General features: G+C 35.4%; 1 protein-coding gene across 1 annotated transcript; it reads left to right on the top strand.

The window, feature by feature from the left end:
- Positions 1-8,429: 8,429 nt before the first annotated feature.
- LOC131856702 (G-type lectin S-receptor-like serine/threonine-protein kinase SD2-5) lies at positions 8,430-10,186 on the top strand. Its single transcript, XM_059208588.1, has 4 exons — positions 8,430-8,777; positions 8,863-8,955; positions 9,038-9,211; positions 9,341-10,186. The coding sequence occupies exons 1-4, from the start codon at positions 8,430-8,432 to the stop codon at positions 10,184-10,186; spliced, it is 1,461 nt and encodes a 486-aa protein (XP_059064571.1).
- The last annotated feature ends 3,009 nt before the right edge of the window (positions 10,187-13,195 follow it).

The raw sequence follows: 13,195 nt of genomic DNA, 5'->3' as shown, positions 1-13,195 counted from the left end.
TTTTTTAAAATACCTAAAACCTTTATAAAAAAACTTCAATCGCTAAATCATTAATTTTTGGTTCATTTTCAAACCTTTTGGGAATTCACATATTGAATTTTAATATGTATTGAATGTTAAACCCTATCTCTTAAAGCAATGTTCTCTATTAAAAAAAAAACTATCTTCCCATCAAGCAGATATAAGAAAGAGGGAGTTTTATTACAGAGGCCTAACAGTGGGGACTGATGTTCAAGACAAACAGATGAATGCTGTCATAACTGCTATATTATTGTATTATTTTAAAAGTATCTATTGATCAACTGAAATATACAAATTAACCTAAATGAAGGTAAAAAAATAGTTACAAATTAAATAAATAGATATTCTGGAAACGAAATCAAATGAGTCAAATGGAATGAGCTCAAGCAATGTTGCTACAAAACTCTTATCCATTGGAGGATTTTGATTGAAAAAAAAATAGTTAAAATTAAATAGAAAGATATTTTGTAAACCAAATCGAAGAAGTCAAATGGAATGACCTCATTGGGTGAAAAAACCGTGCCCAATTTTGGTTATGACATATACCCCAATTGACAAGACCAATTGCAAGTCCTGGGTGAATCTCAAGGAATAGTTATCCCTTGGTCGTGGCATCTAAGCCAAAGGGTATCCCCACAAAAGGATATTAACCAATCAAAAAATAAAGAAAAGAAAACTAAATAAAATTAAAATATTGGATCATAAGACACATCTGGAAAGTCATCAAATTGTATCCAAGTGAAGGAAACATCAACAATTATTATAAAATTGTTTTGATTTGAAATTGTCTAGATCTTGGGGTTTGAATAAAGAATAATCAGTCAATGCATGTATCTGAAATATGCCTGGAATGGAAACTTAACGAAAATTTTCACCCTGCTTCCTTTTAAATATTTTGGTCAAACAATTTGCTTGTTTGGTGTTGATAAGTGTCTTAGATAATTTGTTTTCATATAATTACTAGTATATTAAACTCCAAAACATTTGAGCTAATGTTTGTATACACAGGAAAATCAAAGTCTTCTTAATTAATGTAACAATACAAGAACCAAATACAAGTTTTAGATCCTTCTTTCCTTAACCATAATACAACTGTTCTTACATCTTGTAGGTAGTCGAGACAAAATCCTTACCATGTTCGGATTGTTTATTAGTAGCTGACATATTCCATGGATTAATATTACTCAAAACCATGATTCATGTTTCATATCCACTTGATTCTAGTACGCCATACCCAGTAAAGAGTCAAATTGTCTCTCTGCTCATCACAACTTTCTATGTCTCTGTGTGTGCAAATAGACTGTGGAAAGGGTATCTGATGATGCTGTGGATTTAGACAGAAGATCAGACCACCTTAGAATAGTTCTTTGAACAATTTGTCAAGTTGCTCACAAATGTTTAACGTAATGGGAAGAAGGAAAGGATCAGAAATTGTTAAAAAAATCAATGTATAATATGAAAATTTTATGATCAAATATTTCAACTTAAGGGCACAAACAACCTTATTACACAATCCCTTAATGCTACTTTTGTCTGTTCTTAAAAACCCTAAACATAAATTTCAGCACTGCTGTCAGATACCCTTTAAACTCTACAAAACGCCCAAAGCCCATGGATTAATAATTATTTGAAATCTACAGCAATGCCCAAAACATTCTTTCTACGCATCAAGCATGAATTAGACGATTTTTCATAATTTCACACTAAAATTATTAAAAAAATGAATTATGCCCTAGACAAACGATTGCCATTGCAAACCAAACTTTCCCATTTGTCGAAAAAAACCCTCGTAAATGTTTCCAAGCACAAACAACACTAATGCACAACCACTCATCACCGCATTTCTTAAATGTCTGACCCAAATTGCACAAACCAACCCAGTAATTAATGGTGTCCAGAGTCCACAAGAAATTTAATCTAATGCAATCTCCAACTAAGTAACAATTAAACAAATTCTCAATACCCTAAAACTCCTAAATCAAAATTCTCTGTCTTCACCCAAATCCCATGTACAAACAAAGAAATTTGCCAAAATCTGAATACACCAACCCACCCTCTTTGACATATATGAAATTGAATAAGTTAATAAGCTAATAAGTTGTTTTCATGCCCAGATGAGGAGGAATGGGATCATGGAGATGGTTATCAGCGAAACCAAACTAAATTAACGCACACAGATTTCCTTGAAAATAGGGACAAGGACAAACATTAAAAAAACATTGCATAAGGATTTTATGTTCTATACGGATATTGACCTCTCTCTCGCTATGCCACGACTAAGAAATGCAAACCCTCCAGTGCAATTTTCTCTCCTCTTCACAGCAAATCAGAATGAATGCCCTTCAATTCGTGGAAAAGCATCAATCAGGGTTTTCATGTTTGAACCTTACATTTAAGACAACGCAGACGGGTCCATTAGAAAAGTCTACTAAAAATTTTAATCAAACCAAAATTTGCAGAAACCATAGGCTCATAATAATAATAAAATACAAAAGCGCACCTGCAAGAGCTGGGTTTTGTTATTTTCTAGTCGTTTGTCTTCTTCACGTCACCTTCCTCCAATATAAAGGGCCAAAAACATATCGTGCGTTACAATGCTCTGCAGGGGAGGTGTTGGCTGCCAACGAGAGTGGGAGCAATGGTGTGAACGCATGGGGGCATCGAGCACGCAGGCAGCCACAACGATTTCCAGCATGGTGGCAGCTATTCTCCTACGCGTTAGCTCAAAAAACCGTGCCAGGCATTACAAGGGAAAACCTACCCATGCGGCTAACAAATTCTGTCCGACGGCCTTCATCTTTCCCGGCGAGATCCTTATTTTTCCAGCACTTAGCCAATATTATTTTTGCTTGTAATTTTAAGCATAGACAAGGCACCTAAACTCTTCGGTAGAGCCAACAAACAGTAATGGAGTTACATTATCAAATGATCAATCATTTAATTCCTGCAGCAAAGTTGAAATTTTATAATTTTGTGGTCCATTCTAAACCTACCTATCATCATCCATTTTAACAAAAGGCTACAACACAACCAAACATCGTATAGCTGAAGATAGAGGATTTTGATGACTGCAGAGATGCCTAAATTGGATGATATATGTATAATATAAGCTATATACATCATGTAAGTATAAGCAAAAGGTGCTGAACTTGAAACAGTGTTGTATAAGCTTAAATAGTTACAAAAATGAGAGATAAGAAATGTTGTAATTACTAGCTTCTTGTGATAAAGACATAACGTCCAGTCTCTATAGCCATTATCTAACTATTAGATTCTTCCATTCCAGTACTGTTCATTTTTCTTTCTCAATTTAACAGTAAGAATATAAATATATTGTTATTTATCTCAAAGAATCTGAACTGATTCCTGTATTTTTTAAAGGATTACAAGTGGGTGATGCGGAGTTGTATCATAAAAGATTCAACTGTTCTTTTAGCAGGGCATGCTTCAATAGTGATAATGATAATTGTGGGTTTGAATGTCAATTCTACGAAAGTGCTAACACAGAGGTATAGATTCATGGGTAATCGATATAATCCTAAATAATAGAGGCTAAGACTTTTCCTTTTGAAATGTATATTATATGCATGCCTCAATCAATGAGAATCTCCCTTACCTACACCAAAATGGGTGTAAGAAAATGGTTTTGTGAGACCCATCAAAAGATACTAATTTATGCATGGAAAATGAGGAAACAGAGGTGGACTACATACACATGCATGCAAACTATTAAATATGGAAACACATAAAAAGATGCAAATGGTTTGATAAAATACCTCAGAGAAGTGATGGATGATGGAATGCAGTTCCACATGGTATGCATAAAACAAATTGTTGAAAAGACTTTAGAAACATTCAACCAGATCTAAAATATCAAAATTCAAATTAATATGTATAATAACTTTGTACCAGAGATATTTCCTGACATAAACAAGGGACTCGAGATGCATCCTAGGGCATTGTTTATGCAAAACGCCCACAATCATCATTCATTATGACAAAGGAGGAGCACAATGCATAACATTGCATGCTTCATAAAATGTCTCAAAGAAGTTTATACCACTAATATAAGGGAGGTAACTAATTGCAATCAAGTATTATTTACGCAAAAGCCCACAATCATCATTCATTATGACAGAGGACGAGCACAATGTAGAACACATTCTTGAAATCAAGGGTGAGTTACATACCAATTTATGTAGGGAATATTAGCTACTCTGAAAATGCCCCCAAACTCTACAGGATTTTGGAAGCTTTGAACACGAACATATGGGGGTTCGAAACCCAGGAAGCTAGAGAAACAACAACCAAACACAATGGAGCCCGTCGCGTCGAATAATGCCCTATAAATTCCAATTAAAGAGGAAGATGGAGAAAGAATGGCCAAACAGTTTAAAAGTGAGCCAAAAAAACCACGACAGTGGCATCAAACCTATTTTCAGCCTACACATAGCAAAATAAACAATAAAAATTAGGCCTGTGTAGAGGGATCTCCTACCTAGAATTGATGATTTTGTTGTTTTCTTGTGTGTTCTGTCCCGTGACTGTGCACTCTTGTTTGTATGTCTGGATTTTGTCTTGTTTTCGTCACTACTTGACAATAATCTAAGATACATTGATGGCGGTGCTAGACAAATTACAGAGCAGTGGCTGGGTGGTAATGAACGTGTGGTCTGTAGGAAGCACCTGGATGAATATCAATCTCCAGTCGCACAACAGGTACCTAGGTGCATGGCATGTCATTGATAACCATAGCCCATTGTTGTTGGATGAAAACACATTTTTCTTTGTCTCGCAAAACAGTTTGACACGAACAACCATTGAAAAAATCGACGATAACGGTAAATAAAGATTTCACAGCGTGAGACTCTTTCCCGGCGTGGGGTACCCCCAAGGGGAATAGCCTATCGACTAATTATGACCGACAACAAGTCTATATTTTATTGTTCTCAAGTTTGTTATTCTACACATGAATAAAGAATTTACTAATCATTCAATTGCATATTAGTTGTCCTTGGGCAGTACGTAGAAAAATATTTTCAAGCATTATTATTTTGTAGACCTTCAAATGAAAATATAGTGCTATTTTCTATATTTCCTTTGTTTCCTTCCGTGCAATGCAATTTATGTGTTAGTCTTACCTACAAGATTTGTGCATTTAGAATTGTATCACTTTTTATCAATAGTTTGTCTCAAAAAAAATAAAAAAATGATTTGATAGGGTCATTGCATTGCATAATGTGTTGTTTGAAAATTGAGAAACTATATCAAGTTATAGAACTGTATCTAACTTGGAAAGAGGTATTGTGTATATCAAAGTGTGATATACTTATGTAAACCCTTTTTGGCCATTGTATTGGTAAGGTAACTATGTTTGGGTCTAATTTTAAGCATAGAAACATAAATTAAATATTTTGGCGTGTAACTGTTTGAGTGTGAAAAATGCCTATCATTCCTCATACCTTTATGTTTGTAATATTTTTTTTCCTTGACACTATCTCTCACAATAGATTGAGAGCATGTTAGTGTATCTGAGATTATATAGATATAGTTGACTTCAAACATTGGATATTTATCTTTATTTGTACAAAATATCTCTAGTATTTGTAGGGAATAAGGTTTTTCAATGTGAGGTTTCACTTAGTAATATTTCACAATATGGTCACTTCCATCCCCCTTCTCCCCTATTATGGCTTATTCAATCTATGTTGTGAAAATTATTATGAGTGTGCGATATTAATGGTTTTAATCAAGTTGGAATAAAACCATGGAATTTAATGCTTTGGAGAAACCTAACAGAATGTGCCAAAGCGAAGAGAAACTCCAATATATTGGAGAGAAAATTTGTATGAATAGAAAGGAAATAGAAGCAAGAATGAATGATGATATTGTAGCAAGGTATTTCGGCTATAATTTTTCTACAATTTTAATTTTTAGGATGAATTACGACATCAAAATTTAAAATCTTAAAGGCATTAAGGAATGTGGCAATGAGAGGACAATTGTCAAGGTTATGAGGCTTTATGAGAAATTAGAACCATGGAAAAAACTTCTAAGGTGTAAGGTTCTCCAAACTTTTGAAGTCTAGGTAAGGGAGTGACTTGCGTGATTTAATGCTAGGAAGAACTTGGGACCAAGAAATAGAGAGGTTAAAGGATTTGACTTTTTATGTTTTATTGAGCTTAAAAATTTGAGTTGTTAGTATTTGATACATTATGAGAACTAAGGAATAAGGGATCAAGTATACATATGACAAATTACCCTAAAATTCTAAGGCCTTGGATGGAGGAAATAGTTTAGGCTTCATGAGACAAGAGGGAAGGTGGACTAAGAGCTTGGACAATTAGGATTTCAAGGTTTTAGAGAAAGCAAAAACTATTGGACATAGCCCAAAGGTTTGTAAAATCATTAAAACTCTATGGTTAAAGAAAGGAAAGGGAATGGGTGTGAAGGGATGGAGGATGGGGATTCGGGGTAGATTTAAGAATTTGAAGAATTGGGTAAAATGACAAATGGTTTTGAAGTTATAGAAAATTCTAAGACTTTGAACAATAAATGGGATAGACAAAGGAGGTTGGGGCTTAGAGTTTTATAGGGGATTTCCACCTCAACACTTTGTACAAATGTTTCAAGTCCCTCTAGAGGTCCAAAATCTAATAGGGAACAAAAATGAATCTAAGAACATAAAACACACATGCCAAGTTAGATGATTTCCACACCACCACCAATTCCTCATTGATGAATTTTAACCTTGAACAATAATATGACCTCGAGAAGACAACAAACTAAGAAAACACTATGTTTTCATTTATAAGGATTTGGGGAACTAGATAAACCAAGAAATCAAGGGTATACTCTAATGTCCCTAAAATGTTTAAAACTCAGAAAGACCTAAAATCGCCTAGGGAAGGGGCATAGTATGAAAAACTAACTACAAAAATACACAGCCAATTATTCAAAGACTTTGAATAAAACCCCTTAGACAACATTGAACACATGAGATCAATAGATGAGTATGGTCAAAATATATAAAGGGGATGAGACTCAAGAAAAAATGACATTTTTAAATTGAGAAACAATAACACAAAACATTTGAATAGACTAATAAGGTCCATTTATATGACATGGATGTGAAGAATACGAAGTTTCTTAGATTCAAATCTTATCAAAATCAATAGATGATTTAAATCTCGATTTAGTTGAAGTGAATAGATGGAATTTGACCCATTTCTTCCTCATCATTTAAGAGATAATCCTTTGTATAAAGATAATATTAAAAAATTCTGACATATATTTAAAAAATTATTCCACTTATAATAGACCTAACTATTATAATATGACGAACAATAATAATCTACATAAATTTTAAAATAATTTTGATTTCAAATAAAACATATGTTTAACTAGAAGATTCAAGACTGTTTATATGCAACAAAACATAAATGTTTATTTTCTTCCGCTTACATTTTCTCCATTGACCATGCATTCCCTTCTCCTTTACATGGCATCAATCCTACGATGTTTGAATTAGATGGAATTTGACCACATTTAAAAGACAAACCTTTATATAGAGATATTATGGAAAGATTGTGACATAAATTTAAAATATTATCCAACTTATAATAGACACAACAATAATAATCTACGTAAATCATAAAATAATTTTGATTTTAAATAAAACAATTCTTTAACTAGAAGTCTCAATATTCCGATTATATGCAACAAATCATAAAAGTTTTTTTTCTTCCCATTACATATTCTTCGCTGACCACGCGTTCGCTTCGGCTCTTACACCGCGTTAATTCTACTTCTAATAGAATTTAAAAAGCGGTACCTACTTGACTTTAGTGCAGTGAAATCAAAGGAATTTTGTTTGATTGGAGAACATTTGCGTTTCGTAATGATCGTTCAAGATTTTGGAAAGCCATAGAATTCCGTTTATATTTTGTTTTATTGGTTTCCTACTCTGTGTTATCCGAGAGACTTTGACTTCAAAATCGTTGGGCATTTTAACTTGGCGTTATGCTCAACTCTAAGCCCGGTCTTCATTGCCATTAAATCTCTCTAATTTGCATTTGTCCTTCATTCGAACATCATGTTTTCTGTGATCTCTCTATTCACATAACTTCTGTTTTGAAAAATGATAATAATGGACTATTTTTCGTCTTCTCCTTCTTTAATTTCGCTACTTCTAACACTCTTTCTTAGATCGTGCTCACTATTTGCAGAGAGCGTTGGTATTCCTTCCGCAGCTGCATACGGAGGCAGAACATGGATGAACAATATCCAGTCCTTGGATTTCTTGACACCGTCATTTTACGCAGATGCACTCGTCAGGCCGATTCTTCTGAGAAGTAATATCTCATATAATAATATGACTCTGCAGTTTGGATGTGGATTCTTCTGCTATGGCAGTCCTTGTGACACAGAGTAACTATTTGCAACTTTCTTTGTTGTCTACGCCACTGATGGTAGGCTGTTTGATATTCACATGGTGTGGAGCTCAAACAGAGACCAGATGGTGCAAAAAAAACGCAGCCCTAACACTAACCTCCACAGGAGAACTTGTATTAAGGAACTTAGACGGCACTCTCGTGTGGCCTACAGATACATCCACCCAAGCTTTTCAAACGATGGTGATACAGGAATCTGGGAATCTTGTTCTCTATAACACCTGCAACGGAATCATGTGGCAGTCGTTTGATCATCCTACTGATACTGTGCTGTTGGGGCAGAAGTTGACAGTGGGGCAGAAGGTTATAGCAAACATTTCTCCGAAGAATTCAAACCAAGGTCGTTTCTATTGTTCGTTGCTTCACGATAGCTGTGCTATGTTTACAGCCTCTGCACTGGCTAAAATTGATTTCAGATATCGAGTTTGACAATCAGTCCATCAATCTATATTCTCAAGGAAGACGATCTCCACTAATGAAGGTATCCGTATCCAAAAGCTTGCTTTTCTTTAAATTAGATTCAGAGGGACATTTAAGGGTTTGTTCGGTCCTACAAACAACAGGACGATCTTGCCCTGAATATTTCGCATCCTTCATTAAATCAGTGGCTGAGTGAGATTATCCAAGGCCATGCGGAGAGTATGGTGTTTGCACAGATGGTCAATGCAGCTGTCCAAGAGACGGCAATGCTTTTAAAGCGATTGATGCCACAGAACCCAATTTTGGATGTGTTCCGCGTATTCCTCTGGTATGCTTGGTTAAATAAGTCTCAACATGGCAGCCAGCAGAAAGAAAAGATTGAAGATGAAGGTGAGGATGATCATATAGACTAGCCGTCAGGCTTACCGTTGCGATTCGCATTCCAGGAATTGCAATACGCTACAAATGGCTTTAGCACTAAGTTGGGCAACGGAGGATTCGATTCTGTTTATGAGGGTGTTCTGTCTGACAGCTCAAAGATAGCAGTGAAGCGTCTTGATCGAGCAGGACAAGGGAAATGGGAATTCCGGGCAGAAGTGGAAACTTTACGAAAAATTGATCATCTTAATTTGGTAAGACTGAAAGGGTTTTGTGCAGAAAAGGCCCATCGAATGCTTGTATACGAGCATCTACAAAATGGGTCTCTGGATAAATGGATATTTTACAACAATATGCATCAACATTTACTGGACTGGAAGACTAGATACAAAATAGTTCTGAATATTGCAAGAGGATTCAGATATTTACATGAAGATTGTCGAGAACAGATAATACATTTCGACATCAAGCCTCAGAACATTCTCCTCGATCAAAATTTCAATGCTAAGGTCTCAGATTTTGGTTTGGCAAAGTTGGTTAACAGAGATCGAAGCGAAGTGATAACCATGATGAGAGGGACGCCGGGATATATGGGACCTGAGTTGTTGAACATGCATTTCACAGAGAAGGCAGATATATTTAGCTTTGGTGTTATGGTGATAGAAATTGTTAGCGGAAGACGAAGCAGACAGCTTTCAGACGACGGCTTGTTTTCACTGTTACAATTTAAGGCAGCGGAAGGGACGTTAATAGATTTAGTCCACCTAGGACTTGAAAGTGAAGAAACGTGCGTAAAAGAGGAGGCAGTGAAACTATTAAAAGTGGGAATGTGGTGTGTACAGGTCAATTTTACAAGGTGGCCAGTGTCCATTGTGGTGAAGGTTTTGGAGGGTTTAATAGATGTTGGAATGTGAAGTTCAAATTGGATTCTTAGCTAGCAGTGGTTGAGTCATCATGGCTATTTTAGCTAGCAGTGGTTGCGTCATCATGGATTACGTACTATAAATAGAAAGTTTTATTAATAAACTTTCTATAAATAGTAATTTCAACATGTGTTTTACATGCAGTTGTGTGAGTCATATTTATTATATTTAGTAGGTTGTCTTCAAGTAGGACTCTGCAACTCGGTTGTTTTAGGCTGCTCAAAGTCATCTTTTGATATACAGTTTTGAGATTGTTGTAACTTTGTAATTCCTAAGAATCAATACGTAAGACAAAATTTGCCCGTGGTTTTTTATTGGTAGTTTTTCCACATAAATCTGTGTGCTATGTGTTACTGTTCTTCTTTGCAAATTTTCTACACTTGTTCATTTTTCTCACAATTGGTATCAGAGCCATAGGTTATTTGTGTAGAAGTTGTTTGTTTTTAGAAGTGAGCAATGGCTGGAAATAGTGTTACCGGATTTTAGGTACATAAGTTTGATGGTTCAAATTTTGCTCTATGGCTGGAAGAGTAAGTGTGGCATTTCATTTTCAGGAATCTCATCCAACACCACATATTCTTGTTTTTCCTGTTCATGCTTCTTTTCCTGCATCTGTTCTTTATACATAACCTTCTCATTGAATATAACATCTCTACTTCTAATTATTTTCTTATTTTCAAAATCCTATAACTGATAGCCATATTCATCTATCCCATATCCAATGAAGGTACATTTCTGAGAATTAACATCAAGCTTGGTTCTGTTTTCTTTATCAACATAGACAAAAGCTTCACAACCAAAAGTTTTCAGAAAAGAATAATTTACCTTTTTATAAATCCATGCCTCCTTTGGATTGCCACCATCCAAAGGGGTTGAAGGTCCCCTATTTATCAAATAGATAGCAATATGTCCAGCATCTGCCCAAAAAATGTAAGGGCAATCCAACATGCAATCTCATGCTCCTCGCACGTTCCATGATAGTCCTATTCATTCTCTCTAACACGCCATTTTCCTATGGAGTTCCTGGAACTGTCTTCTGCCTTCAAATCCCATTTAAGGAATAGTAATCTTCAAATGCTTTGCTGCAATACTCACCTCCATTATCTGATCTGAGACACTTCAACTTTTTTCCTGTCTCATTCTCAACCAAAGCTTTCCATTTCTTAAAAGTTTCAAAAACATCTGATTTTTGTTTTAGGAAATATACCCATGTTTTTCTGGTTGAGTCATCAATAAAAATAACATAATAACAAGAGCCACCAAGAGATGATACCTGAGCCAGTCCCCATACATCTGAATGCACAAGCTCTAACTTTTCACTCTTCTTCTCTTTCCCAACCTTGAGAAATCTGACTCTTTTCTGTTTACCATAAACATAGTTTTCACAGAACTCTAAATCAATCTTCTTTAGTCTTGGCAATAGATTTTTGGAGTGAAGGGTTTTCATCCCTTTCTCACTCATGTGCCCAAGCCTATGGTGCCACATTATCGAATCTGTTCTTGCAACATCTATTGTTGTTGTCCCTGCAGTAATTTTATCTGTAGCAGCTAGCGTAGAGTAAGTGTTACCAGTACACAGATATAATGTGCCTACCTTCGCATCTTTAGCTACTACTAATGATCCATTAGTGACCTTCCACATACTGTCTGAGAAGGTAACTATGCAACCTTCACTACCTAGTTGCCCTGCAAAAATTAAATTTCTTCTTAAATTAGGAACATGTCTTACCTCCTGTAGAAACTAGTCATTTCCATTTTGCAACTTGATCTTTATCTTTCCTTTTCCAACAATTTGACAGGGCTCATCATCACCCAAATATACCTATCCAAAATCACCTTGAACATAATCTAGAAAATATTTTCTATGGGGTGTAGCATGAAATGAAGCCCTAAAATCTATTACCCATGAATCATTAACATTATCCAATCATAAGATTAAAGCATCTTGTAAAGTATTACTTGCAATATTAGCTTCCTTACTGTCATTTTCATTTTTGTCTCCTTCTTTGTTTTTCCGAGACCAACAGTCTTTCTTTAGATGACCAAGCTTTCCACAGTACCAGCAATCTTTCTTTCCTCTAGATTGAGAGTGTCCTTTCTTTGACTTCCCTCATGACTTCTCATTCCCAGGGCCTTTTCCTCTTTCCTTTGATCTTCCTTTGTTCTCCACATTCAAAACACTACCCGATGATGTTGGAGTCTCACCTATGCTTTTCCTTCACATTTCTTTGCTTAGGATAACACCAACAATATCATCAAATACCAAAGTATTTTTACCAGAGACTGAGTTACTTACAACCATAACCAAGCTATTCCAGCTTTCTGGCAAAGAACATAAAATCAAGAGAGCCCTAACCTCTTCTACAAAACTAATTTTTATCGAAGACAATTGACTGGTAATTGTATTAGATTCATTTAAGTGCTCCGCTATAGATCCTCCCTCACTCATTTTCAAATTAAAAAGACGCTTCATAAGAAATACCCTATTCGAAGCCGAGGGTTTCTCATACAACTTAGCCAATGTCGCCATCAAATCTACAGTCATTTTTGCTTCTGTTATATTGAATGCTATAGACAGTGCAAGGCACAATCGAATGGATCCCAGTACCTTTCTATCTAAAATGTCCCACTCTTCATCTGACGTTGTGGTCGCTTTCTTTGCCTTTCCTTCCAATGGATTCCACAAATCCTTTTGATACAGGTAATCCTCCATCTGTATTTTCCATAACTAATAATTCTGGCCTTTAAACTTTTCGACCTTGAATTTGGAATCCTCCATTGCTCCCACTCAAATCTAAAAGTCCTGCCAATTTACAAAAAACCTCGCTCTGATACCTATTGTTAGGGTTTCAAGAAGATCTGAAGCAAATATGATCTAACAATCATATGCAGATTTAAATACAAAAGATAAAGAAATAAAACAGGACACATATAACATAGAGATTTAACGTGGTTCACCCAGAATGGGTTATGTCTAGCATACACAGCCGTCCAATCTTT

This window comes from Cryptomeria japonica, chromosome 7 (assembly GCF_030272615.1).
Source record: "Cryptomeria japonica chromosome 7, Sugi_1.0, whole genome shotgun sequence".
Classification (NCBI taxonomy): domain Eukaryota; kingdom Viridiplantae; phylum Streptophyta; class Pinopsida; order Cupressales; family Cupressaceae; genus Cryptomeria; species Cryptomeria japonica.
Note: the sequence above shows the minus strand (reverse complement) of the source record. Positions and strands in the feature narration are given on the sequence as shown.